This window comes from Battus philenor, unplaced genomic scaffold (assembly GCF_028537555.1).
Source record: "Battus philenor isolate CCGP_79_NKW_IND1 unplaced genomic scaffold, ilBatPhil1.0.hap1 SCAF_15, whole genome shotgun sequence".
Taxonomy (NCBI): domain Eukaryota; kingdom Metazoa; phylum Arthropoda; class Insecta; order Lepidoptera; family Papilionidae; genus Battus; species Battus philenor.
The window spans coordinates 11,737,894-11,760,866 of record NW_027181677.1 but is presented as its reverse complement, the minus strand read 5'-3'; the positions used below and the strand labels follow the sequence as shown (position 1 = coordinate 11,760,866).

Here is a 22,973-nt window from a genome sequence, read left to right as displayed (position 1 = left end):
TGTAATTATTATCAAATAGTTGACAATGATGATTTTTAACTTTAACCATGTTTACAATATCGACATACATACCGGAGTTATAAGAGAATCACAACGCATCAGAAACTACAATGTAGTTATCTTACAATGCTTTCTTTATTTCTTTATGTTATTATTTGCCGTTTCTATGTGAACCTTACCACTGTCAACCTGCAAAAGCTATCTCCCGCTCGATAACAGACATTACAATGTATTAAACATTAATTATTTAACATCTATTTACGTGTAGATGACGTTAATGTAGGGATTTAGTTTAACACATTCCACGACATTTGCAGTTCTCAGTGAAAAACAAAGAATTCTTAAAAATAAATTGTAGGGTATATAACTTCACGTATGCGCGTACGTAATGCATATTAAAATTTATAACTTTTTTCCGATAATTATAGCTTTACAGTATTGAAAAAGTGTAAAGCATACGTCTTAAACGACTTTATATAATTTTAAAAGTATGGGTCGTATACGTCCAACGCGGCCTGAATGTAAAATCTTCAAAAATTGAGGCAAGAAACGTGTTAAGTAGTAGTAAGGTATTGTAATGTAAAGAAGTTGGTTTTAAAGAGATTTCTTACTGAAAATTCAAACATTCGATCCTTGCTGTATATAGTCAGTCACACCATACAGCATCCGTCTAGGCAACCTCTTAGATTTTAACTCAGTGGTTTCTAAATCCGCAAACTCATTTCTTAAATGCAAAGTCTAGACCAAGCGTATTCATCTCTAAATATTTATCAACGCCAAAAAAAAATAATTCTATTTTTATCAAAAGAACAATAAAACCGACACACAACCGTTATCTCTAGTCTGCAGATCTCGCAAATAGAGTCATGTGGGATATTAAAAGAATCTGGTGTGTCATGACAGATAGCGTATGTGAAGACTACACAGGTTTTGATTGTTATTACGCAGTTAACGAAGCGTGCAATCTTATAATGACTTCGCCGGGGCTTCTAAGCCCCTTCTAGACGTATGGTAATTATAAATCGCATTTATGTGATCATATTCCATGACTTAAGGAAAAGTTGCTCATCGAGTGACAAAGACAGCTATATCATGCTCAGGATTATTTTGTGAACTTCTCTCTAAGTAAGAAAAGGACCAATATTTAGCCACTTCCGATCAGTGCCAAACACAGAATCACTCTGTGTTTGGCACTAATCGGTGTAACATAACTCCTGAAGATGCCCCGTGGAGGGGTTAAACACGTGTTGAGTAATTTGATGGTGGCGGTTGTGTGATTCGCATTGTTTGCCGCATACGCATTTGTCAGCGGGCTGGCGGGCGGTGCACTTTGTTGCAGGACTACCACTGCATGTGCGGAAGTGGCTAAATATTGGTCCTTTTCTTACTTAGGATGGACTTCCGCGAGGTAACACGCCTGATTCCATTAAATATTTAGAACTTCTCTCTATTTAAAACATTAATGAAAGTAACCGTCATAGCTGCGCGAATTAGCTAGATGAAGTGACAGTGGGCAGTTAATATGGCGCGCAGAACAGGTGGCCGATTGGACCACTAGTAGACAGACGACAAATACCTTACTATATTTAGACCACTTCTATCCGGTCCTACTGTATGAGGCCTAAGTCCAACAGTGGACTGAAATAATGTATGATGACAATTAAATATTAAATATCCTCTTTTCAAACATTATATTCCTTTGGGCCTACACACGTCCAATATTTTGTTTTAACGCGTAAAATCTACTTCGTCAACATCATGTCCATACTATAAGTAATTTTCTACAAACTTAAATAAAAAATAAACATTTCTCCAAGGTTAACTGCGAGTTCGAAGCCCTTTTAGTGTAGGTGACACAGGTTGACGAGCGAGCTTAGCTTCATACCATAAACAATAAAACTTTATGGTTAGAACCACAAACACTAAACCTGCGTTTATACAGCTGTTCAGACGGATTGTTCTAGACATATATGTAAAATATATATTCATTTACTTCATTCATTGTTTCATAATATTTTCTATTACAAGTGAGCACTCGTGTAAGCAAAAATGAATGACAAGAGTCTAATTTCAGAGAAACTATGATCAAATAGAGATCCCCATGATGAATCGTCTACTTAAAAATGAAAGCTTCGAGGGTACGAAACGCGTACTAGTTTCAAGAAGAACCTATTAAAAACTGAGTACCATCATCGTCGTTTCAGCCCTAGATACACACTGCAAGGCCTCGGCCTTCACCAAAGACATCTATGGGGACATATATTAACAGACGGGTAGTACGCAGAAACGGTGTTGCCCATACCCAGGAAACTTTTTTATATAATTAATACACAAAGTGTGAATTAAGATTGAATCGCCGGAATCGACCCCGCGACCTACGATCGCAAGTCTAAGTCCTCAACGACTAATCAAACTCGGTGTACTTCTTGGAGTCTTGAATGCTAAATAACAACTATTAACTTTTAAAAATTGTAATTATCGTAGGGTAAACATATATTTTTAAAATCACCCGATTAAAAATTAATTGTTGAGGTCGTATGAACATTTTATATTGTATTTTTGCATAAATAACGTAACATCAGTGGCATAGTTATCGATGAACAGTGTAGGCGTTCAAATCACTCGAGACATTACTACGCCGCTTGTTGAAATAAAAGATTCTCTGAAAATCCGTTAGAAGGTTATCTACAAAAATAATTTTAGAAATATCAATATTTAATGGAATAGAACGGCGACGGAGTGAGCTCACTCTGTTTGGCACTAATCGGTGTAACGTAACTCCTGAAGATGTCCCGTGTGAAACACGTGTTGAGTGAATTAGCGGTGGCAGTTGTGTAATTCGCATTGTTTGCCGCATACGCATTTATCAGCGGGCTGGCGGGCGGTGCACTTTGTTGCATGACTACCACTGCATGTTCGGAAATGGCTAAATTCATTGGTCCTTTTCTTACTCAGAAATATCAATAACACACACCGTCATTTATCTGACATAACTTACGTCCTTTCGACACGAAATGTTTACACTATCGAAGTAATCTTAGACAAACAAACACGTTTTCGCTAACGACGAGCCCAATGACACGATGAATGAAGCATTTAAAGTCTCCATGATAAGTAATCTTTACGATAACTTTTACAAATTCGCGTGATACAAAACGTTGTCGAATCGTCTTTGTGTCATTTTTAAACAATGATAACAGTTTTAGCAATTCAATGTAATTCCAATTTGATTTGTAAACGCATTGTTGATAATCTGAAAACTTAAAAATTCCTCTAGATATTATTCAATTTATTTTCGGGGACGAAATAACTTTTGGTTGCTCATTTGACTTTATTTAGTTTTAAAGGTACCTCAGTCAAATCTTTATAAAATTACTAAGCTTGAACTGCCACTGTCGGGAGCATCAGCTCGAACTGTTACATTAATAATTGCATGAAATAAAAGATATGCAGGATATTTAATGGAATCAGGTGTTACCTTGCGGAAGTCACTCCTAAGTAAGAAAAGGACCAATATTTAGCCACTTCCGCACATGCAGTGGTAGTCGTGCAACAAAGTGCACCGACCGCCAGCCCGCTGATAAACAAACACAAAGTCAAATAAGTCTCAAAAAAAGTCTCTACTTAGTACTTAGATATGCGGGAGTAATACAATTAATCGAGATAAAACGTGATAGTGTAGGATTTATGGTGAAGGAAGATTCGTAAATAAGTTTAGATTGAAATGTGAATGAGAGGAAAAAATTCAGAACAAAAAATTTAAAAACCGAAAACTAATAAATTATTAAAGGAATCAAAGTTCCTGTTTTAACTATATAAGAGAAACGAAATAAAAAAAAGATATGCGGGTACAAGTAATTTTCCGGATTTTTCATCGCACCTATTATTTATTTAAAGTATATTGACCACGTTATGACGAAAGAAAAATGGTCGTCTAGAGTGCCTTTAGACAAGAATTAAAACTAATGTGTGTTACCAATAATTCTCTCTTTGGGCGGCACTCGTCAAAGAGGGTTATTCTCGGAATTTAGAGGAATGAGGACATCCGTAGACCAATAAAAGTAACCGATATAGCCTATTACATATTGACGGGTTAAAAACATTAAAATGAACAAGACGTAATAGTACAGTAACTGGTCAAGTAAGCAAAGCAAATAAAAAGAAATACATTTAAATAGAAAACTAAAAGTCTAGTAAGAAAAAAATGTGATACACATAATTAGTAAAATTAAGTGGTGATAAATTAGTAAATAAATAATGAGACTATGATAAAACTACCACCTGTATATTCAGGAAGCGGAGGGAAGAATTAGAGATGATGTAAAGACGGAAAATAAATATGGAATGAAAGATCATGCGAAGTGTGTATGAAGAACAATTGAGAAAGATTAAAAGAAGAGTGCAGAAATATACTGAAAGTAAAAAAAGTTATTGATGATTGTAAAAGGCCCTGTTCCTTTCGCGATATGGATATAAGAGGGGGGTAATAAAAAACTGATTGGTAACTTAAAGTGATAGTAGTCTTGTGGCTTCGTAGTGGAAAACTACGGACCCACCACAAGGTGACTGACGACTTTATTAAGATAGGATAACTCTGCCATGCCTATGTCCAGCAATGAGCTTCCATAGACTGTAATGGGTAACATATTATTCATTTAATCGTTATTTTAATTTGAATAAATTCAAGAACTCTCGTGCCGGTTGCACCACTGTCAATATAAAACCATAAAAAGTTAGCGCTGGTATCCGGAGCGGTACTAAAATTAAATCGGCCCGGGTCAAGTTCCCGGCGCCCCGACAACAACTAGGGCTGACGTGACGTAAAGCCTGCATACGAGAGCTAAATATAGCGACGGACGAACGCCAACCTCACCCCGTGACCCACTTAGCCGCCCTTGTGCACCGAACTCTATATAAATACCTTTTCTCTTATGTAAAACGACGAGACTACCGGGTCGTTCACCTGTCGGCGCATCACCATGTACACCTACAGGTGTTACAGTGACCTAGTATTTTTCTTAAATTCTCGCGCCCCCCTATGTAACATATATTAATATTTTAAAGAGAGAGGCTTAAACTCGTGTCGAACTGCCCCCATAACAATCAAATTGGCCCCACGTTAGGAAACACTGATCTAGAAACTACTAACTACGTGCCTTGAAATCATCAAAGAAAAGATTGCAAACTCCTTGTACTTACACGGCGATTGTTTATAGATGTAAAAGCTTGAAAAGTTTAAATTACATATAATTTATAGCTCATTGTTCAGCAACATTCACCCTTTATACCTTTTATACCTACTTCGATATGTAACATTAATTTATTTTTTCTATTGGAATGCGACAGACCAATATCTTCCGGAAGCACAAAGCCTGCAGGAATAGATATTAAACAGTAATTCCTTTTATTATTTACTGTTTGTTTTTTATTTTTATTTTATATTATTACTATGTTATTTATTATTTTTGAAACCATTGATTTTTACAAAGTGTCATACATTAATTGACATCATACGTGCTATATATCTTTTACACCTATAATCAACCACCCTGTATAGGCAGGAGTTAAAAGGAGTTATTATAAGTATTATATAATAGCAACAAAAAGTAAATGAATGTGATTTTTGTTATTTTTTAAATAAAATATATTTGACAATATTTCGTAAAAATCCTTTCATAAAAACTGTTTATCGTATTCATATTTATTCACTGCAGCTTATAAACAAAACCAAGCAAATTAATCTGGCACTAGACGGAAGCTAAAAAGGACAGCGTAAATATTTTACGGTTGTTTTCCACACTAGTAGTACTTCTCGGTACAGTTGACCTATTTGCGTTATAAATTATTTTTTTTAAATACACGACATTTAAATCTTGCATTGACAAATATTTTTAACAGCCTATAAAATGACTACATGGTTTTATCTAAAAAGTTTTTAAAGTATTCGTTCTTTTCAAAAATAAAATGTAAACAAAGAGATTATATACTCTCAATGTCTTTCCTTTGATACATATTGGGAGGTCGACGACGCCGAGATAGCGGAGTTCGATCGAGACGCGATTACTACGCCCGTATTATTATCTGTTAACCTCAAACACGAAAACATTGTGTTGTTGTTTGACACGACTCGCAAAGTAAAACAACGTCACTCTTATTGCAAAAACCAACTGTCCCTAAAATGTTTATGTGTTTATTTTAATTGAGAAATTGCCTACGATTATCTATTATATAATAGTTAAGTTTGCGGGAAGTCACCGGAATCGGGATACGCAAGACCAATCCTGATGGCGATCTTTGGAGGAGGGTCCATAGTCCCCATTCCTGAAATTATGTTTCAGGAGTGGGGACCATGCAGATATCTGTTCCGTGCGCTGTGCTGCCTGCCTGTCTGCTGCCACGTCAACTTGCTAATCTTACGTTAATCACATATATATTGTTACATATATATAATTACTGTCAACCTATGAGTTTTTGTCACTGCTACTCTATTAAAAATATAACTATCTAATAGATTCAGGCGTTACTTTGCGTTAGTTAGTTATATCCTAAGTAAGAAAGGGACTAATATATAGCTACTTCCGCCGCCAGCCAGCTGATAAATGCGCGTGCAGTAAACGATGCGAAACACAACTACCACCGTTAATTCACTGAACACCTTATTCACCCCCCCCCCCCCGGCGGGGCATCCTCAGAAGTAATGTTACACCGAGTCAAAAAAGGAAAGGAAAAGTAAGTTAAAAAAGGAAGGAAAAATATGACTCACCATGGCGTCGGCCTCAATCGGCTTGGCGGTGCCATTGTAAGCGCAGTTTCTGATCTTCGGTTTCTCAGTGCACTCGCCGTACCACACGCAGTGGCCTTCCTCGGACGCGCCGGTCGGTACCTGAAACACATTGAATTTTTAATCTCTGCGATTTCAAAAAATTTATGACATATTATATCGGCGCATCTCTTCATACCGTTTTAAAAAAAATTACACATTAAATGTTTAGGTCAGCTTCATCATACAATAGAACGCTGGACATGTGTTAGAGACATCGGTATAAAGGTAGCTTAGGATAGCGCTAAGATATATATCTTTCTGATATTTATATATATAAAATGTATATATATATATATATAAATATATATATATATATATATATAAATATATATATATATATAAATATATATATATATATATATAAATATATATATATATATGTATAAAAATCAGAAAGAATTTTAACAAAAACACAACTATTTATTTCATGCATTTTTTTAATAATACACAAGTAATATAGTATTTAGTTTGTATCTATTTGCCGTCAGATTGTATTGCTATAGAAGATGCTATGGTGGGTTTTGTAACCCCTACATCTGTCTACACATGTACAAAGATATATTAACATAATACCAGCATGTCTCGACCTCTAGATATCTCATCCACATGGCCAACTAATTCATTTAAAAAATATTTGTTCATGTTACATGAAATCAATATAACCATAGACTTTCAATATAGTAAGTAACCAGGCAAAAGAATTATATAAATGTCATCTAAATGGAAATAAATAAACGATGAACGGACATTATTCAATGTCATCAAAAGAAAATATAAAAACAAGTCAATAACATAGAGAAATGGAAATGTAGGCGTATGCATTATACATACGTCGCATGAAACATATGGGGCGCGGGAATAATAAGAGAGGGGCCCGTTATTCCAGCTTCCACGGCACCGGGGTATTTATGAGACGCTGACGTTTTCAAAATACACGCGAAATAGGTACATGCATAATTGACATTGACTGAATATAATCAAAATAATGTATATCACATTACATAACGCGACTTTATACTTGTTTTTTGCAAGCCTTATATGGACAGACAAGTTGATCCTAATTTCCGCAATTTTAAAACCGAAAATCATTCTGCCTATTTAGGATACATCGGGTAATTACTTGTTGTTGGCGAGGAAAGAAAGAAGGTATAAAAGAGCAAAACGAAAGATATTGTGAAGGACAAAAGTAAAAAATGAAAGATATTGTGACGTGTGTAAGAAAGAGAGATAAATAAAGAAAAGACAGGAAAAAAAATTATTAAAAAGTCCCTGATCCCAAAAAGTTAGGGGTACGAGAGGCCCCCAATAGCGGAGGCCATAAAAAAATTACTTGTTCTTGTTCTACGTCATCTTTTAACAATTTATACAATAAATAAAATTTGCGCATAAAAGATCTATGGTTTTATAATTATGAAGATAAATAATATCTCCGGATTTTAGAAAAATCTTTTAGCACAAAATTGAAAAAAATCAGCACCAGTAAATTAAAACAGATTCACTAACATAATACTATAATCACAATAAAAGAAATACAAGAGACAATAAGTAAGAAAGGTAGGAAAAGATCCAAAAAATATATGTACACAATATATTACGAAAATAGACAAATATAAAATCATTGGTCACCTTTATCTAGTAAACGTGTGGCTTCTTTTTGGAACTTGCATAGAAACGGAGCAAAGATAGCGAAATCAAGCGATTTAACGTGATCATTGCACGGTAATTATCTTAAAATGAATCTTTCAAAAAAAATTATTGTGTTTTCCTTTTATTTAATATTCTTTATTGTACACGCTAGGATACATTTAAACATTTTCATAATAATAAACATGAAAGTACAATTGGCGGTTTTATCACACGAGGCAATCTCTTACAGGCAACCATAGTATGGAAAATGTAGAAGTGTAAATAATAGATAGTTAACATTATATATGATGTATTGATTAAAAATAAAACTCAAAGAAGTACTTTATATCGATAGACAAGCGAACAACTCTAAATTATACAATTATCAAAACGTCTAAGGGTTATCTGCCTATTTCCGAAACATCAGATTTGTCCGATGTTCAATGTCTTTCATTCGTTCACGTACATAAAAAATAAACAGTTTCTTCATTTTTTTTTAAATTCATCTTTATAAATAGTTTTAATAAACAAATTAAAGATAAGGATTGATCGTAGAGGGGTGATATGTATGATATGTAAGATTGTATATATTTTTGTATGCTGTATCATAATAAAATAAAAACCAAAAAATTTGTAAAAAAAATAAAATAAAAAACTTAGGGGTGGACCACCCTCATCACTTAGGGGTATGGAAAATAGATAGTAGCCGATTCTCAGACCTACTGAATACGGATATAAAATTTGGTAAAAATCGGTCAAGCCGTTTCAGAGGAGTTCAAGTTCGAACACCGTGACACGAGAATTTTATATATTAGATAAGCTATCTTTATATAAATTAAAAAAAGAAAAATTTAGGAGATATGAAATATTAGAGAAGTTTACAAATAGTAAAAGAAGTAAATACAGTGGAAAAATCTCGATCACCGACAGTGACCTCTATCTTTATCTCGTCCATAATTCAGGAACGGTAAATCTGACTTCCTGTATCGACTTATTCATACAACCGACGCCATCGACTGGCCGACAAATGCATAACAAATTTAAAAAAATTAACATCGATTTCAAAATCGATTGCATGCAATAAAACAGCGGCTGTTTTGACATAAACAGTTTTTTGAAAACAAAAATATAAGGACATCAGAGATATGATTTTACGCTTGTATACTATCATCTATCCTATTTAACCAGAACTTAACAGAGCTCTATAAATTTCGATTTTGTGAGTGAAAGGGACAGATGATTGTGGGCGTTTACCATTTGAAAAGATTTAAAGATTGGTTTACATGCCACTTTTTAAAAAAAACATCTTTCGGTAATAACATAAAAACTTATTTTCTTATATTATTACGGATAGGCTGGAATGGATATTATACTTCGCCATCGATTCCGTGAAAGCGTTTCAAAACGGACATGACCTTCAGTAATGAAAAAAAAATTGTGAAAAATTAAAAAAATATTTTAGTGTAGAAGAAGAGAAAAGAAATACATCACCTACAGTGTACAATAGTTACAAAATGCATATTTTTTTAAATTAATTCTTTCATCGAACAACCATTCAACTCTAAATATAAACACATATATGTATTAGGTTAGTGTTAGGAATAGTTACTGACCTCCTATATTAAATTGTTGCTTTAAAAGCATAATAAAAAAAATAAAGGTATTGGCAATTTACATACAACAGAAACTATATCAAACATCATAAACTGAAGTCATAATCTATATAAATTAAATTTCAGTGCGACAATAATACATTATACACAATTAAAATAAGGTTTGTCGCAAATTTCTACAGCATTTCCATTTAATATGTAGAATGCCAGTTTCAAGAAATCAGTTCAACTTTCGGTTCGTTGCTCCCGTACAAAAGTTTCTAGTACCCCGTGGGCGCACCGAGCGTCCTAGCATTAATTTACTTTTACTGTGATTTCTCTTTAATAAACACTACCAGGTTAACGAACGTTTCTGTTTGAAATACAAGCGAAAATGACCTTTAACAAAGAGCAAGTTATGTGATATTAAATTCATTTCCCTTGAGTCGTGAGTAATTTGCGACGCTCGCAACACTGCTCGGTTATTTTGCACGAATATCACACGTAGCATATCAAAGTTTGCTACAAAGGCTTATCCTAATGGATATATATATATATGTGTGTGTGTGTGTGTATTGGTTACAGGTGAAAAGCTTTAAAGAGGTGAATGTATAGTTCATTTGCTGTCAATATATTGTATACCTTGCCCAAAAATCAATGGTCTGAGTAAATAACATAATGAAAAAAAGCGTTTCAAAATTCGTTTTACTGCATATAACAAATAAACATGTATTTGCTATTTGACCCTGCGCACTTTGTACTGTCAAAAGATATTGTCTTGTTGCATTCTAAGAAAAAAAATATGTAACATATTTCAGAGAGATGTTGACAAGTGAGCTATCTATACATTCACTCTTTTAATACTTTTACACCTGTAACCAGTCTTCATATGTACGTACATATTCTATATGAATTGAGAATCTTGGCATACATAACACTAATATTTGGTTTCGGTTGAAGTTGAGGTTCTTAGCCCGGGAGATTTTCACAGCTTCGTCGGAATTACGGACCCTTACCCGCTCTGTGAACTTAAAAATAAAAGAAGCTGGACAGACGCATTCCAGTTGTACGATGACGTTCGCATGTAGTAAACCGCTCTACTCGAGTAGAGACGGCAGCGTGGACCCCAGACGAGCCAAGTATAGATCCGGATCCAACCTTGGTTCGCCCACGCTGTTCGCGGCTAAGGAGCGGGCGGCCTTAACAACGGATGTTGTGGTGTGGTGAGTAGTGTTTTGTTATATTGTGAATAACGCGGGGTCCAGTGCGGAATGTCGCAGGTAAAGTGGTCGCTGGTGCAGTGTTGCAAGTGTCTGAAGATAGCTGTGATAATATCACATGAGCGCCTACCTTTCCATTTCATGGAAGTAAGGTACTGTACTGCATGAAGTAAGCGTATTTATAAACAATTATTTTCGTACTAAATGCGTCAATGGAGTACTCAAAACTCGAGTGCAAAGAAATGTGGACACAGTTGCAACGGTACAAACGCTACATTTACTCGCACTATATTTTTTATTACACCGCCTGGACGATGTGTTATTTCCGTATCATATCAATTTATAAACATTGATCTTCTCATATAATATTCAAATAAATGACGTACCAGAATTTAAAAAAAGAAAGAGTTTTCTTTTCAATATTATTTGTTCCACTACCATTCGTGGGGCAAGGACGTTACATACATTTCGGGTATAAATAATTCTTCAATTTTTTTTTTATTCTTGCTCCTTTCTTTCCTCATTTCCGTCACAAAATTTTTCATTCTTCACGTCCCGATCTTCTTTCACACATCGCCGTACTTCCCTTATCTACACTGCTGATCACCATAGCTTCTTATAACACAGCAGATTTATACTTTATTTTTTCCATAATCAACGATAAAGGTTTTATTAATTTATTTACCTCATTTTATTAATAAAATTAATTATCTCTTTTGAAAGGTCAATGTGCAATGTTTATCGCCGGGTACTGCAACATAGTTTATTTTTAAACAAAACAACTCATGTATTTCGTTTTTAAACTTCTCATAAACCATTCAATGTAGACTGCCTGTAAACATGCTTCGACGGTAAATCATTGTATGAACTACTCCGGTACATGAAGTCCGTGTTTCCAGGTAACACACCGATGTACTTGTGACGCGGATCAATTAAAACGAGTTTTCAAAAAAGGATTTATTGAATTACACTTTAAATAAGCACTTCGAATATAATATAAAATAAAATAGAATGTATCATTGAGCAACTATTGAATAAGATGTTTAACGACGAACTAGTTTCCAGTTTCTCTTTGGTTTCCATCAGAAGTCGACGCTGTTATCCTGGTATAGCTTCTTTAACCATAGGTCATGCTAAAATTTAAATTTCTCTCACTATTAAATCTGCCCGTCCCGGTAAACCATTTGGATATTACTTGGCGCATCTGTGTGACTCGAGAACACTGTTTCTTCATCCCTCCCGTTGTTGTTAGGAGGAGTATTTCTCTATTCGTAGCTGTTGCCGTAATTTTGGGCTGCTTCCGTTTCGTATGGAGACTCAAGTAGGCCGTATACTTAGGCGGCCATCCTTTTCTCGAGAGGCAGTTCCAGTTTCATAGAGTGAACTAACAATACATTCATACATTCTAAAGGTGTTTCGAAACAATTAGAGAACAGACGGTTTGAACACGGCTATTGTTTCTGAATCATTCTTTAAGGATGTAAGTTATAATTTATTCGATAAAATATAAACTGTTATAAAGCTAAGAACAATCTGATGACAAAAGAATATGCACGAGTGTGTTTGCCAAAACATGCACGATCCATAACAAGCTCCGGCGCGAAAAATACTAACATCTAATTACAGACAATCAATGCTTACAATGTAACGAAGCATTTGCGCACAGACACTCCACGATATCCATTTGTAATACACCTATCCCCCGATTTATAGATACGTTCCTGAGAAAAACGTGTAAATTGAAAAATTAAAATTTTCAAGTCAAAACCGTGTAAATCGAAAAACTTGCAGAAAATGCATAATTTAACTATTTAACAGTTGTGATTTTTTCCAATTTTTTTGGTGTACACAGAAATACAAATGAAATGCATTGACAAGTTAAAATATTTAATATACAACGGAAACTCTTTTTTTTATTTAATTACAATACATTAAACAGAAGAACAAAACATAAAAGAAAAGGTGTTTTATTATCCTTTATCACTGTCAGAAATTACTCTCATTCTTTTTTTCGGAATCGAAGGTTCGAATTCATTTTTCACTTTCATCACTCGAAGTTATTTGTGCCGAATCGATGCTTGAAGCAGAAATATTTACATTGTGAGAGATGGTAATAAAATCGGTTATAAAAACAAAAAAAAACTTATTTGGAAAACCGTGTAAAAGCGAAAACGTGTAAAACAAGTACCGTGTAAATCGGGGGATAGGTGTATATTAGCTATGTTCGCAACTACGTCTACGTGAGTTACATTTCACAAAAAAACTATTTCGTTTTTCTAAAATAAAATTAGCCTAGTTACTCCTTATTACATCAGCTACTAATATAAGTCCCGTCAAAATTGGTCTAGCACAGATATTTCCACATTTGTGCCATGCCCCACCTTATTCTTTCCAAAATTCCCCCTTCTATTTTTATATTAAAGCAAAAGGGTTAAACTGATGCCGAGTCCACTTTCGAAATACCCCCTGTGAGACATAAGCCCAACGTTACGAAACACTGGTCTAACCATTTCAGAGATTATACAAAAAAAAATTTAAAAAAATATATAATCTTGATTTATGCATTCATATGCATGCTAAAAGCGGTTATTTAAAAATTACAAACAGACACTACAATATTATTTATTTGTATAGATACATCTGAAATACTAAACTACACTGTGAATTATCTAGATTTATATAACAGACTTGCTGTTAACAGACTTCGTACTGTTAAGTTTTTTTATCTTTATTTCTTAAGAGAGTTTTAATTTTAATACTGTACACCCTTAGAACTACTAAAGTATAGTTAACACAATATCTACAAATTTTTTTTAAATAATTTGAAAAATATTGATAGTCTTTTAAACATATGTCTCAGAATATAGATTTAATATACAAACGCACGTGCGTACGAACGTATTTTAGATCGATCACTTATATCTTTAGGTACCACGGTCAATTTACTATTTTTAACCCTATATATTCCCAAACGCACAAATAATGCGTTGGTTAACAGACGAGAAACAATTTTGCACTACCGTTGATATAACGCTTTGATTGATAATTGAAATTTAACTTGTTTTCTGAAGCACGTTAGAAAAAAATTCCCTTACTATAGAACACAATCTTCATTTTGTGCTATCCAAAGCTCAAAGAGGCAATGTACGTTTCTTTCAATTAGTTTAAATAGATGCGAAGCATTTTAAATGCCCTGCTAACTATTATGCTTACAGTGGAACCTTATTGCATCTACCCACTTGCCAGAAGCTTTTTATAACTGGACAGGTTAATTAGCGCTTTACGACAGCCAAAGCGAAACGCTTTGTGAGAAAAGAAGAGAATAGTTAAATGAGAATAAGTTAAAGGAACTAAATCGTGCAATTTTAATGCACTAACCTACATATAAAATTCATAAAGAACTACAACTGTCTAGTATAATTAAAGCATTTGTAGTATTAGATTTCGTTTAATTTTGAATTATAAAGCCGTTACAGTACTCGGCAATAAATATTGCACATAAACCTTTGGAAAGAGACAATCGGCTAATTTCGGCTTTGTAGAGCATTATTTCTGTCTCACACTACCTATGCGAAGTTTTGTCAGTTGTGCGACAGAGATAACGTTCTACCAAGCCAAAATTGGCCGATTGTCTCTTTCCAAAGGTCGATGTGCAATATTTATCGCCGGGTATTGTAATTCTCTATATTCATTGTTGCAGAACATGCATTACATTCAATGTGTATTAAATACCTCTTGTCATTGGTCGTCATCTTGATGAATTTCTAAAAGTGTGGCTATATATTTAAATATGCAGTGGGCCTCTTATATTATAATGAGACAATAACATAATTTAAACCATATTCTGTAAAATGATAACTTTGTGTAACAATTATAGACACAAATAATGCATTCGACGTACAAATCTGGAATTTCCGGTTCGATGTACGAACTGAGTCACCGACAGAGCGTGTAACCGATTCCTAGTAACGCAAACTGAAGTTACGTCAATTGAGTGCACGCAACAATAAGGAGCTGTGCTATAACAGGATTGCGTGGTCCTCTACTTAGACAAGAGATTCCTGATACATTTGCCACACGTTACAACATTATTATAAATAATAATTATAAACTCTAACAGTAACTCCCTATTGATTACATGTCCCTGAAAGGATGGCAGGGGAAGCTTAGGAGAAGCAACAAACGTACTTTTTTTAGGACCGCACTTTCACTGCTGCCCGAATGGAATTTTCAGATTCAGCTACTTTGAATTAGCAAGACGCAGAGGGCGCTTAACGTAAGACCTCTTTTAAAGTATCAAGGCTCGAGGGAATTCGATTCCCGGGAGAATTTTGGCTCTGGCCTCTACATACTACCATTTCACTGGATGGAAGGCAAGACTTATTCTATCAGAAGTATATATTATGAGGAAGTAATCATAAATGATGTGTTAATAAGTCGTCACCGTTATCATCACTCCGTAAGGCCTCCAACATAGATTTTCAACAGGGGCCTGTATACACCGCTTTCCAGAGCCCTTGACAAGTTAATATGTCTACCATGTCTTTTAATGTCTAAAATCAACCACGATATAATTACATTAAAATTAGCTTTATTTCATAAACATACGTACACTACTACACAACCCCCTCTCCTGTAATGCTATATGATGCCATCATAAAATCATTACTATCACATTTGCCGCGGGTTGGGTAAATACTTGCAAAGGCAAATGTAATAATAAAATTATACTTCGCTAGAAGCATTTTCATTCAAATCTGTCCGATCAAATCGTCATCAAAATAATATTTTGTTTGTAAACTTTTTAGATATAGCGACTTTTTGTCTAATATAACTAGTTATTCAGTTTCACTTTTGTTCATCTAATTCTAATTCTTCGATCTATAGAGAGATATAGATCGATCTATAGAGAGATCAATAGATATATTCTATTCGATCTCGTAGATAATTTCGAAGCATAGCCATGGATAAACGACTATGAACATTGTAAACCACCTCCAACGATTATAGAAAACATTATGTTCAGCATCTTAATGTTATACTATTTGCACATGGCACCCTCCCATGGGTTGTACGTTTTTCTTTGAAATGTTAAAACGCTATTTAAACAACCATGAATGGTAAATATATAATTTATAGCTAAAGAAGTCAAGGTTACACTACGTCATTTATTTTTGTTCACAAAAAGACGTAGCAGTCTTACAAGAATTTTGATGTGATAGTATTTTTTTTTATATTTATAACAGCTGCGTAATGTCAAATATTCAAAGAACTGTATCTGGAATATTATCTTCTTTTCGTTAGATAGGCGCCCACTACTGCATAGACCCCCCCCCCCCCGCCCCTAAGATAGCATCGATCACCGGTCTTGCGCTGCGATCTAAACTATGTCGTAGATCGTGGTCGCCACTCGATGTCGGCCCCAACATCATCTACATATACATTAATAAACCGAAATTTTTTTTTTTTTTTTTTAATTAAATCGATTAAGAAACATCTAGAATATTGAAATCATCGTATTATAGTATTGACTTCACATCGACACGCATTTTTAACAAACGTGACGTCGCACATCGCTTAAATTTTTATATATATATATATATATATATATATATATATATATATATATATATATATATATATATATATATATACGAACAACTTTTAACATTTTTAAAACCGATTCAACAATTTCCACTAATAACTGTATTTAGATACCATTTGTGATACAGCTCGCGGGTTTACTAAGAGTCCGTTAGAACACTTACAATGTAAATAAACGATATCATAACAGTTGAAACGTACAGTTTCATCCTTTGATGTGAACAATTCTTACAATCGGAGCATTTCACTGTGCGAATAACAAACCAACAACACGCCTCGCCTTTGTATTTCCGTCCAAATGTGACGTACATTTAATAGAGATAACTAAACCAATGCAATAATAAGGAAGACTACTCGCCTCTTGAGAAAAAGATATGCTTGACCACAGTCGTATTGTTATTGTTGATATACCATACTACATATGAAAAATGCGCATCTGATTTTGACAGTATATACGACATAAATATCGGCGTTTCCGCGTTGTAAAATCGCATAAATGTTGAAAATTAGTTATTGTTGGTTAGGCCTATAGACATACAATGACAATTAGTTGACAAATTAGATGCCGGTCTCGCGCCGGCGCGAAACGCGGTGTATAGAGCGAGGGGTTGATCTCGCGCCGGCGCGAAATGCCTACACATCAACTTTTATAAGCCAGTATGGCGCCGATGAACGAAGAAACTTAAGTAAGTAATAAAGTAAGTGAAGTAAGTAGTAGTTCATTGGTATTTAGTTATCTTTTATAATTTTTCAGAAAGGGTCGACAACATGCTAAAAAACGCGATACCCGGCACTGACATAGAAAATTCCTTTCACACTGCCGGTCTTGCCTCGGTGATATTTTTGATTTCTTATTTTTTATTTTAATTACCTTATATATGCAAAAGTATTTACTATATATATAAATCCTTTTTAAACAAATAAATAACAAAAAAGAAAGTTGGCTTCTGACTGTCTCCCATGACACTGAATAATACTAAAAAATAATTTTATCTAAATAAGAGTCAAAATTTTAAACAAACGTGACATCCATCAATAGGCACTGCCCCATTAATTCCATGCCATGTAAGGGTCTGTACGCACTCTCGGAAAGAAATATTGTATTATTAATATTGTAAATATTATATACAACATTCTCATATATTTAAGATATCTTTGTTGTACTTATCTAAATGAAGAATATTCACAGACTTTCCGAAATCATTACAACCACACTTATGGAATTGTTAAATTCAATAAACAAACTAATTTAAGATGACCTCGTGGTTGTCTAATATCTTAACATGATACATACACAAAACACGGGAAAACCTGTTTTATGACGCTTTAATACGCTTTGAATAGATTACACGATATAATGTATTTTACAAAAAAATTGTTTAATAAAAAAATCTTTTTTAGTAAACCTCGTTATCTCGGGGCTGTGACGTCAGCAGTATGGGGCCATTGCAACTGTTTATTATTTAATTAAAACATTTTTATTTAAAAATATACAGAATACGTTTTTAAACGACAACATTTATAAACTTTCATTTTAATTATTCCACTTTAATGATTATTGACTAAGTATGAACTATTTATAATTTTTTCGATATCATTTTCTCATTATTAATACTGTTCAGACTAGTAATAAATTTACAATAAATATAACAGTATCCCAATTGACCTGTTACTCGCCTTGATTTGTCTCCTTTGGACATTGCTTACTTAAAAAAATTATTAGGGGGCCCGGAAAGTAATGTCGCTTTCTTAAGTTAAATTAGGCCAAAATGATATATTCAGAGGTATAGCAACGAATAAAAGGTTGAGAAACACTGTCTAAAGCATGGTTAAAACATATAAACAAATTCGGATCGGATTAAATATTTTCTTTTTACCCTCATTGGCCATGAATCACTTATCTCGTGTATAATTCGTCCGGATTTCGAAATCAATAACACGAGCGACATTTTGAAATCGACCCGAAATTAAACATGAACTTGGGTAACTAAAAATGAATATATACGACTGGTAACACCGCCAACGACGTTATCGAATAAGATACATATAAAAGTTGTTTTTTTTTCTGCCTTTTACGCATAATAAGGTAACGGAGAGATGTCATAAATTTTCCAAATAAAATAACAAGATTTTTTCTAATAACATTAAAGTCTATTATTTTTAGTGTCTATATAACGAAACAACCAACCAATAATTTAAATCAATAAACATTTTTAAACTTACTGAAACTATACAATTCTGACCTCTTTTTATCGCTTAAAGTGTATAAGTAATATATCGTTTTTTTTTTAATTTATTATTGTATTGCGTAGCTAGATTCAGCGCATTACTAAAGAAAGACGCGGCATGGGCAGACCCCCCCTCCCCCCCTTCTAGATGAACCGACGACAATCAAGGTCGTGAGTAATCGCTGGATGCGAGGATTGTGGCGATTTTCAGGGGAAGCTTGTGCATAGAAATGGGCGTCTATCAGCTGACATTAATGAAAATTCACAACTGCAACCAGCCGTTCCATGTAACCTGCAACATGTTTATGTTGCAACTGGGATGTATATACACACTATCTTTCATTTCTTTTTTATCGACAAATGGAATATGAATATTTTGTTTTGCGAAGTAACCATGTGACATTGAATCAACAAATCTAATAATAAAACTCTCGTGTCACAGTGTGCGTGATTGAACTCCTCCGAAACGGCTCGACCAATTTTCGTGAATCTTAGCGTGCATATCGGCCAGGCTGGAGAATCGGACATCTGTTTTTCATCCCCCGAAATGTTAAAGGTGGTCCACCCCTATTTTTTTTTAAGGATACAAACATACATTTTACAGCATACAAAAATACATACATCCCTAAATTTTCATCCCTCTACGATCATCTCTAACTTTTTATTTTTAATGTTTCCTACAAATAACATACATGGCAAAACAACATTTGCGGGATCAGCTAGTGTCTATATAAAATGTTTATAAAATTCGAGACTGCTGCGGAATACATAGATTTTTAAAACATCTAATGAATAAAAAATGCGGCTTTAAAATTTCAAATATGATTATAAATACGTCTAGTGTTCCAATAAACTCTTAATGCTAGGTTTTTAGTTAAGTAAAATAACGTGATATCATCTTTTGATTTTAGAAAACAATATATAATAGGGTAAAAAAATTTCTGAACAAATTCACGGGAAGCTACGATATCATCATGTCAACTAACAAACACCTACTGCAAGACAGGCCCCCTGCAAAGATCGCCACGATGATCCAGCGACCTACTGCGACTTACTGTATCTTCGGTCTACCGAGTAAGACGCCTGTCCACGCCGCGTCTACCGTCTTATGGTAGCCGCTCGAGTACCTTTCGGCCACAACGGCTATCGGCTGCACGAGCGGTATACTTTGCTCATTGCCTCTTCATGCGAGCAATTCTTCAAGCCATAACAGTTATCTTGATTTTTCTGCGGATCTTTCCATATCTGATTCGAACTACGACATATTTAGACTCATATATCTACAATACAGTACATTTTCATCATCCATAGCATAATCTTTTAGGTTATATTTATAATTTTTAAAATGACAACTGCGTAGTTATTAACTCATTAAATGGAGGCTTGAGAGGGCGTGCATTTAGTTCGCAAAGCGGGTTAAGGGTAAGAAATATCTGCCCATTGATATCCAAAATGAAAGTTCGAATGCTGTTACTTGATAAACTAATTTTTATTAAATAAGTACTTTAGTTTGAAAACAAAAATAAAACATTGTTTCTTAAGAAAATTATAAATTGGAGCGGATTTAGAAGTATTTAAGAACAGAGCATTATTAAATGAATATGCTTTTTACTTTAAAAAATACATTTATAATGAACTAGCAGATGGACGGAAACATCCATATGGCTTCGTCTCCATTGATTTTATGTTCATTGAAGCCTTAAAAAAGCAATGAGTCATTGAAAAAAAAATTGTAAATGCACAGACTCAATATCAAACAAGTTTACATTGCACTACAATGCCATTTAAATACCAAAAAAATAATTTTTAAATTGTATCGTATGCCAATTTTAAATGGAAAAACTTCGCAATAATTTAACATAGTAATGATTTATATTAATCTAGCTGCCCCGTCATAGTGTTTACTATCAAAACTTTTAGTCTATCATAGTCCAATAAAGGATAAATATACGACAGGTATTTCAGTGACCATCATATTTAACGACGTCGTTAATAATTACTCGTCTCAGGTGGCAGTAAGCGAGTTGCACAGCCTCTAACACGAAGTGGATAGGTCCTCTACTGGATGGACCGACGACATAATTAAGGATGGCTGCGCAAGACCGATCATCGATCCTGAACGTCTATCACCTGATAAGATGATGATTATGAACGATGTATCGTAGAGACATTCGATGTTAATTTGAAAAAAAATAACTACTATTATTTTATCCAATCATAAACTTGCCGATAATAATATAAATAAAAAGTTCGTGTCGTCATGTTTAAAACACATAAAGCCTTCACTACTAGAAGCCTTGACCGCATAACATGGTCTACAATATACCGTTTATTTTAATACTCTTAATGTAATATAATATATTAATGCCCTTAAACTATTTAAATGTATACAAAAATCGAATACGTTTTAATGATTTGAAACATATAGCCTATACGTAACAAGTAGGATGAAAACTTCCTCCCAGGGTCGAGCTTTTTTACGAGCTTCATATAATATAACTTATATTACAACCTTTTTTTACCTAGAATGCATTATCTATGATTTGAATCAAAAGAACCAATGTTCTTCACACATTTTCACGTCAATAGTCTATCGTTGCGGCAAAAAAATAACATTCTCCAATGTAATACTAATTACCGAGTGTCATGATCCCTTCCACAGATGCTTCCTTGGAAAATCGATAAATGATAGGTTCCCGCTTCTTTCCACTCTCAGACTTTTAGGGTCATTTGGGTGATCTAAGCTCACGTACCCGCTTCTTGCTTTAAAACGAGGAATTTTCGGATTACTTGACCATTGTCCATACGGCCGGGTTTAGTCTCTCCCTGACCATCATACTTTCTCATCAGGCCATTAAACTAGCACGATGCAGGATATTATCCTATTAATCTATTCAATTTGCTGGATAATATCCACCTCAGCCAGGTATAGTTTTGGCTAGATCCCGAGATGGGAATCGAGAAGTGAGTGTGGTTTACAAATACGGTAACATATCCGGATATAAGGCAGCCAGCTTATCTGGAGTCTCGGACGAGAATCGAATCGTTATTACGTTCTTGGTGACGGGAAGTCAGTGAGACTTAGGTCTCCATTACTTGCTTGTAGGGTCAGGTCTTGGAGGTCAGTGCGTTTTTTTACGAGACACGGCACGGGACTGGTTTACTATCCTCATTTGTATTACCTACTAGTTAGAAACTTTGGGAACAGTATAATCAACAAGGAAGAAAAGGACCAATATTTAGCCACTTCCGCACATGCAGTGGTAGTCGCGCAATAAAGTGCACCGCCCGCCAGCCCGCTGATAAATGGCTGGCTGCACTGGCGTAGAACACGTAGAACGGTTTACTACGTGCGAAAGTCATCGTACAACTGGAATGCGTCTGTCCAGCTTCTTTTATTTTTAAGTTCATAGAACGGGGAAGGGTCCGTAATTCCGATGAAGCTGTAAAAAGCCCCCGGGCTAACAGCCTTAACTTCAACCGAAACCAAGTATTAGTCTTATTTATGTCAATGTGCTCGATTCATATAGAATATGTAGGTATATAGGAAAACTGGTTACAGGTGTAAAAGCATTAAAAGAGTGAATGTATAGCTCGCTTATCAACATGTTTCTGAAATATGTTACATTTTTTTTTTCTTGGAATGCGACTTAACAATAACTTTTAGCAGTACAAAGTGCGCAGGGTCAAATATTAAATACATGTTATTAAGTAGTAAATGTGCGGAAGTGACTAAATATTGGTCCTTTTCTTACTAAGGATGGACTTCCGCGAGCTAACGCCTGATTCAATTAAATATTTATAATCAACAAATTAGGAATTTGCAAAGAGTGTATCTGTCCTATTTATCATCATTTAAATCAAAAGTGATTAACAAAAA

The 22,973-nt window shown here is 34.3% G+C and overlaps 1 protein-coding gene across 4 annotated transcripts in view; it reads right to left on the bottom strand.

Annotated features, from left to right (window-relative positions):
- Npc1a (Niemann-Pick type C-1a) overlaps positions 1–22,973 on the bottom strand; it is a 103,189-nt gene that overhangs the window by 68,289 nt on the left and 11,927 nt on the right. For all 4 annotated transcript variants that reach the window (XM_068761834.1, XM_068761833.1, XM_068761835.1 and 1 more), the window contains exon 2: positions 6,764–6,883. In XM_068761834.1, the coding sequence (XP_068617935.1) occupies positions 6,764–6,883 (120 nt within the window). The remainder of the gene's footprint in view (positions 1–6,763; positions 6,884–22,973) is intronic.